The 7,180-nt window shown below is 43.1% G+C and overlaps 1 protein-coding gene across 1 annotated transcript; it reads right to left on the bottom strand.

Annotated features, from left to right (window-relative positions):
- Positions 1 to 2,215: 2,215 nt before the first annotated feature.
- On the bottom strand, positions 2,216 to 5,017 carry LOC121441338 (diamine acetyltransferase 1-like). The gene is made up of 6 exons (XM_041642467.1): positions 4,829 to 5,017; positions 4,533 to 4,584; positions 4,344 to 4,427; positions 2,811 to 2,912; positions 2,676 to 2,716; positions 2,216 to 2,413 (listed from the first exon to the last, which is right to left on the bottom strand). The coding sequence occupies exons 1-6, from the start codon at positions 4,892 to 4,894 to the stop codon at positions 2,243 to 2,245; spliced, it is 516 nt and encodes a 171-aa protein (XP_041498401.1). The 5' UTR covers positions 4,895 to 5,017; the 3' UTR covers positions 2,216 to 2,242.
- Between the last annotated feature and the right edge of the window lie 2,163 nt (positions 5,018 to 7,180).

Here is a 7,180-nt window from a genome sequence, read left to right as displayed (position 1 = left end):
GACTCATTTTTTTTCTTTTCCTTTTAGGCTTATCATTGCTTATTGTTTCTTTGTAGATAATTTTCTTCATAACCTGTTTTTTAATCCACATATTGACTAAAAGTCTTAAACATACCTTTTTCTTTTCTTCTCTATCTCTTTCTCTTTTCCTTTTTCTTTCCTTTTTTTTGGCAGGGGGAGTTTTAAGACAAAGTTTTTTGTTCTGCCTGTCATGGAACTCACTCTGTAGACCAGACTGGCCTCAAACTCACAGAGTAGCTTACCTCTACCTCCTGAGTGCTAAACTGTGTGCCACCACTGCCCAGCATAAATTTCTTTTTTGAGGGCTTAGTATGCTCCGGAGGATGGCCTCAAACTCATGGGAAAAAAGTGATGCCCCTGCCTCAGTATGTCAAGCAATTGAGATTATACGCATGTATTCCTGTGTCCAGGTGGTTTTTGTTGTTGTTGTTGTGGCTTGGTTTGTTTGCTTTTGAGACAAAGTTCCTTGTGTAGGCCAGATAGGCCTCAAACTTCAGCCCTTGCCTCAGCCTTCCTGGGTGTGCAGTACTATGCCTGGCTCTGTAGCTGTTTGGATAGAAGTATCACTATAATTGAGTTGAATATTAAGTGGGTTGATGGCGGTCTGAGTTTCTAGATTTTTACTTCTAAGGGACTCCTCTAAAGTGTGAACCAAAATTTCACAAGTGCTCTGTCTTTCCAGCACAGCTCCCTTAAGATGTGAAGACAAAAGATTAGATTGTAACTCACTGGGTTAATTTATTCATATATTTAACCACAGTCAGCAGCATGTAGTTGTTTTCCTCTAAGAGGCCCAGTTTCCAAAACACAACCTTCAAAATATCTTCCTTCTTCACAAGGCTCTTTGTGTTCGGTTAGCCTTTGATTTTTGCCAGCAATTCTGTTACTTGTCATCTGAACAGGACCCTGGCCGAGAACGGACTCTGTCTGCCTGTTTTCGTGATATGCTGAGTCACCAGTGAACCCCAAAGCGTTAATGAAATGCACAAAACATCTTTCTATATGGCTACCTTCTAATCCAGAACTGTGTAACAAAAACAGATGCAAAGGAATATAGAGCCACACTGGTTTCCATTGAAGAGCTCAGTATTCCCTACCGCTTGGCAAGGATCCTGTAACTGCTTTTGGAAAACATGAATCTTGGGCACTAGTTTTCAGTGACTCTTCACAGATCAGTTTTATGGTGGTGCAAATTAGTGGGTTTGGGAATGCAGGTCAATATAGTGAGTAATTAGAGTTCCCAGATCTAAGAAAACTGTCTTTCCCCTTTGCTCTTTAAAAGGCCCCTTTTCAGTTCCTGAGAAAAGTATTTGCTTACTTCTCCCTAGTGGTTTGGGTGACTCCTACTCTGTCTCTACTGTAAGGACATTATGTCAGCACAGTACCTCAAGATCACTGTCTGCAGTCGCAGTCTTATCGTTAAAAAGCGGCTTTTTGCTCCTGCTTGATTAGCAGAACGACCCACTTAAATTTTTCTTCAAAGAGCACTTTGTGTGGGATGAGATCACTGGGGACAAGATGCTTTTTTTCCCCTGATTTCGAGGTCATTGGGGACAAGATGCTTTTATCCCTGATTTTAGTGTTCCATAAACCCACCTTCAACATTTTACAACATGGTACAACAATGGGCTTATTCATCGTATGCATCACCCGTTTTCTTTCTTTCCTTCCCAACCCATTTTCTCCCCTTTCTTTCTTTTGTGGCACTAGGAATGAAATCCAGGACATTGCAAATATGAGGCGACTGCTACCATTGATGTTCACCAGTTCCTGAGAACTGTTGAAGGGACATTTTGATTTTACATATTATTTTCGTTACAAGAAAAATGAGTAAGATGGGATTATGCTAAATAACTAAATTAAAAATGCTTATGCTGAATAATTAAACCAAAGAGTAGTTTATTAAAAAAAGAATCAAAACAGAAACTCTAAGTACCAGTGTGTACATTGTACACATTTAAATGACTCACAAGAATGAAGTTTTGTTTTTCATAAAAAGTAAGATCACACCAACTTGTTGTTCATCAAAAGATGTTCAAAAACTCTGCCTCCAAACCACATACATGACTGCCATTTAAAACAGACTGCCTTTCAAACATGCAACAACGCCACTGGTAATAAAGCTTTGGAATGGGTGCTCACGCTATTATTTCACTACGAACAAGATAGAAAGCAAGGTAAGTTGAGAATTTCTCCTAAAGTATAATGGAGGTTGTCGTCGTCACTCCTCTGCTGCCATTTTCAGCAAGTACTCTTTGTCGATCTTGAAGAGCCTCCATCCCTCTTCACTGGACAGGTCAGAAGCACCTCTTCGTTTGTAGAAGTTGATAGATGGTTCATTCCACTCTGCAACCAAGAAGTGCATACTGCTGCAGCGACACTTCATGGCGACCTGGAATGAGAGGGAAAACGTAAGCCCAGTGATGTTTCATCCACATTTCATCCACGTGCCAAGAACCAATTTTGATTTATTTGTTCCAGTAACCCAATAACTCTTACAAATTCAGAAGCTTAAATCTAGGACAGTTGGGTATGTTGGGCCACAACTAGAATCCCAGCACTAGGGAGGTGGAGGCGATCTTGAGGCCAGCCAGGACTATGTAATGAATATCAGGCCAACCTGGGGTATATTAGTGAAATGCTGGTCAACATACCTGGCTTAGATTCTTCAAAATTTCTGATCCTATACCAAAGCCTAAAAGAAAGCAAGACAATTCAAATTAGTCATGTTAAGGTCATAGAGCTCTGATTTCTCTTTAAACTGCCTCTAGTCCCAAATTCAAGCATACCTCTGTAATCACTCATCACGAAGAAGTCTTCAAGATACAGTAACTTGCCAATCCATGTATCATAGGTAAAATAGTACATGGCGAAACCAACAATGCTGTGCCCTGTAATAAGAGTATCCCATGAGATACAGAGAAGAAAATCAAACCATTCAAGCTGTATTGGCAGAATCAGAAGCCTATCGTAAGATTTTAAGAAAATATACATGCATGCATCATGGTAACAAGTAGCCATGAACCGGACTGCCTCCTCATGTTTATGCTAGCACAGTGCAGACCAATGATGGACGATTTCTCTGGTCTCAGACATGTATTTGCAAAAAGCACACATTAGCGCTAGTTGAAGCTAGAATACACCCGTGGGCTGGCTAGTCCGCAGTCTGCTGGGCTCACACTCCAGAAGTGAAAACACTTTCATTACATGTACCAGAGCAAAAACTGCCACAGCCTTAAACTAAGCACACACATTATTCACACCCTAATGACATACTGGTATGTGGGCTTGGCCAAAGCTGGGTTTACACAGCGGTTTAAAAGAGGGAGCATGTGTAGTTTACCGACTCTTACTTCCTTAAGGTCAGAACACCAGGCCAAAAAGACAATGTTGACTTTCAGAACATGCCTTCCCACGCGAAAGTTTTCAATTTCCTTTCCCCCATTTCTGAGGCAGGAGAAGTAGCAGTAATGAGATACAGGTGTTGCGTAACACCCGCACGAATTTCTAAAAGCTAGCTCATCGTGGGGGTGTTCTGATTGCCTTCTAGTCTAAGGAACAGACGTCAGAAGAAAACTGAAGAAAGCATCCACCCAAGCAACTTTTAGCCCCTTTTAGCCCTCTTCTGGCCAGTCAAAAAGGGTCAGCAAAAAAAGAAATACATTAAATTTTTTTTTAAAAAAAGCAATTAAAAATTGACTCCCTCATAAGGAGTGTCAATTCAATTCCAAATGGAAGCAACGGTTGTAAATTCAACTTTCTAGCCAGTTTCCATTTCTTTGCAAACAGACAGGAAGCGAATTAAGTTTCTGATCTACCATGTTTCAAGTGTGTGATAATAGGACCTTACCTCATTTATCATGATCATCTACTTTATTGTGTAAAGGATCTTTTAGTTACCTCCCCGCCCATCCATGTACACAGAAGGGCCATGTACATGGCGAAGCTAGAGACTGTAACCTGAGGATTGGGACAAATTAAAGAAAAAAATGTGATTTAACACAATTACAAAAAAAGGTTAGGTTAGGGTCAAACAAAAACTATTCTTATGAAACTGAATTACAACAAATGACATTATACCTAACTTCGGGTCTCCACAGCACTCTGATACTCGCTTAAACAGCTCTCTTTACCCGCCCTACTATAAAGTTACAGCGCGTACATTTTCTTTTTCCTCAGTCATTTGCACACTGGCTGGCTGTTATTTCTGGCCAGCTTCTCAGTAACTTCTACCCGTGTAGTCACAGGTCCTGCACAGTAGACTCTACGGCTTTGATACAACACTCGTCCTCTCTGACTTCTGGACAGGGAGAAAGGGTTACCTTCAGGAGTCCAGTGCTCTTTAGGCACTTCCGCAACCAGGCAGTGGTAGAAGGGGTGCTCTCCGAAACCATCCTCTAGGAGATCTGTAAGATGGGGGAGGAGACAGTGTTGAGTTTTGTAGGTGTCAGGTAACAGATAAGCTTATTTCCTCCCTCCCCCCTCCCCACCCCGTGCCACGACTTCGTTACCTTTCTCAGTTAACATTACTTGATCTTCCATGTATTCATATTTAGCCAGTTCCTGGGAATGACACGAATAAAAAGAAAGAACAATGAAAGTCCTGTCCGGCCCGGCCAGCTCACAGAAGGGGAAATGGGGCTGGCGGGGTCGCGCAATGACTGGACCTGACCCGGGCTGGGGTAGGCAGGTTGAGTAAAGGGAATTACTGACCCGGCAACATCTCAGAACCAAGGGTGTGGACTACCCGGGGAATTGGAGCTTTCCCCCACCCTCCGCCCTAGGGAGAGCCCGACCTTTTCCCTACCTTGATCAGTCGCAGGATATCACTGCAGTCCGAGGCAGTGGCTGGACGGATCTTAAATTTGGCCATTTTCGTCTTTTGCTTTTCTTCCCTTTGCGCACCAGGCCCCTGTACTTGAACAGCAGGAGGAGGTGGTTCCTCATTCGTCTCCCGGGAGCGTCCTCTTCTCAGTCAGGCTGGCACCAAGACCCGGCGAACCTCACTATGTGACAAAAGACCAGTAGACTTTGTTTAGGAGCTGCGCAGCTAAGCTGGGAAGAAACCTCGCCTTTTAAGTCCTCAGAAGCTCCGCCCCGGGGCTGTGAGACGGGATTGATCCCTACCAGTAACGCTGCAAGGCCGCAGGAGCACCACCCCCTTTTCCGGGCACCGCCCTCTTCCGGGCTCTTCGGTGACTGCGAAGCCAGGGGCGCAAACCGGGAGGGAGGGGCAGGGCGAGGCCCCGGGCTGCTCTCTAGCCTGGTAGGCTCTAGGGGCGCCTCGCGACCCTTCCGGGAAGCCTGAGTGCCCGCGTGTGCCCTAGTAACCTTTGTAAATAGAAAACGAGGGTTGCCTCTGTGACCCCGACATTGCTGAGAAAAGCAAACTCAGAAAGCCTGGCTTTAGGGGATGGCAGAAAGATTAGAGCAGCCATTCTCAAAGTGTGGTACTGAGGTATAATTTTTTCCTTTTCTCCTTTTGCTGTAATTTTCCACAGGCAGTTAATTGCTATGTAGTGATGTCATCGTGTTCATGACTAAAGGAGTGTGTGTGCGTGTGTGTGTGTGTGTGTGTGTGTGCCGTGCGCGCTTGCATCTTTTTGTTCTGTTCTGTTTCGTTTTTGAGACAAGGCCTTGGCTATCCTGAAACTCAGGTTTTCCTAGAATTCACAGATGAAAGAGATCTGTCTGCCTCTGCCTCCCCAGTGCTAGGATTAAAGGCATGCACCACCATGCCCCTGATCTTCTTGTGTTTTCTCGGATTTTCTAAGGTCAATTCTTATAAAAGTTACTAGGGTTCCTCAAAGTCTTTCCTTTTAGTTCAGAAGTTCTCAACCTGTGAGTCGAGATTCTGGGGGAGAGGGAACAACCCTTTCACGGGGGTCACCCAAGAACATCAGAAAACACAGATATTCACCTTACATTCATAACAGTAACAAAATTACATTATGGAGTAACAATGAAATAATTTTATGGCTGGGGGTAACCAGAGCCGTAGAACTGTCTTAAAGATTGCAGGTGGTGGTGGTGGCACACGCCTTTAAGCCCAGAACTTCAGAGGAGACGCAGGCAGATCTCTGTGAGTTCAAGGCCATCCTGGTCTACAAGGGCTAGTTCCAGGACAGGCCTCCAAAGCTACAGAGAAATCCTGTCTCGAAAAACCAAAGTGATGGTGGGGAGATTGCAGTGTTAGGAAGGTTGAGAACCATTGTTGCCATGGCTAGATTTAAAATATTTTCATTTTTACTTCCCCCTCCTTATTCCTTCTTAAACCTCTGTTCTTTCCTGTGGACTTCCTTCTGACTGAGGGATTTACTTCATAATTTCCTTTAATAAAGGTTTGTTTTTGTAAAAATTCTCTTGGTTTTGTATATTATGTATGTTCTTACATTATTGAAGGATTTTTCACTACTCAGAAATTTTGAGGTTTGGAATTTTTCTTTCAGCACCCTGATATCTGACCATCTTCTGGTTTCCTTTGCTGTTGTAATGCATACTTGTTCCAGTCCCTGTGCTTCTTTTGTTTCCTTTAACTTTTTATTTTGAAATAATTCTAACGTTACTGAATGTGTGATGTTATCAATACTCCAGTGACTACAGGAATTTGTGCCTCTGTATTATGTTTCCTAGGCTTTTCAGAACCAAGCTCCTTAGAGTCACTAAATTTTAGATGTCCAGAGATCAAAATGTTTGGGGACAGTTGGCCTTGCCTAGTCCTTGATCACTTGATATCCAAGTCTGTAGGAATGACTTGACTTTTGCTAAGGACCTTCCTGGACAGACCCTACTAAGGGCCCCACTTCTATGGCCTTGCCTCAGTTTCATAATCAGAGAATTTTTTTTAAATGAGAAAAAGCATCCAATGGTCTCCAACATCCGGTCTGTCTGAGGTGTTTAAACTGTTACCACATAGCCACTCCTAACATTTAGTAAGTGACTTTGTCTTTATTAACTAGTAATATCCTGTATGTAGAAATGAAAGCTGAAAGGCATTTTCTGTTACTCCTCCCACTTTCCCGTGACTCAATGATTAGTGAGTCACCGTGAGAGCTTATGCAATGTTTTTTTTTCAAAGAGCTTTAAAAATAGCACCCATTCAACTTGAGTTAACCAGTGGTGTTGTTCCTGACATGGAAAAGCAGGTCCTTCCCTCCTT

This window comes from Microtus oregoni, unplaced genomic scaffold (assembly GCF_018167655.1).
Source record: "Microtus oregoni isolate MIOR12 unplaced genomic scaffold, Mior012 000074F_ref0000038, whole genome shotgun sequence".
Taxonomy (NCBI): Eukaryota; Metazoa; Chordata; class Mammalia; order Rodentia; family Cricetidae; genus Microtus; species Microtus oregoni.
Note: the sequence above shows the minus strand (reverse complement) of the source record. Positions and strands in the feature narration are given on the sequence as shown.

Excerpts from the sequence above, each read along its gene's own strand:
- LOC121441338 (XM_041642467.1), bottom strand. The coding sequence starts at position 4,894 with ATGGCCAAATTTAAGATCCGTCCAGCCACTGCCTCGGACTGCAGTGAT. Across the intron at positions 4,428-4,532 it reads AGTAATGTTAACTGAGAAAG|ATCTCCTAGAGGATGGTTTC; the intron begins GTAACGAAGTCG and ends CCCATCTTACAG. Across the intron at positions 2,913-4,343 it reads AGAGCACTGGACTCCTGAAG|GGCACAGCATTGTTGGTTTC; the intron begins GTAACCCTTTCT and ends CTCTTATTACAG.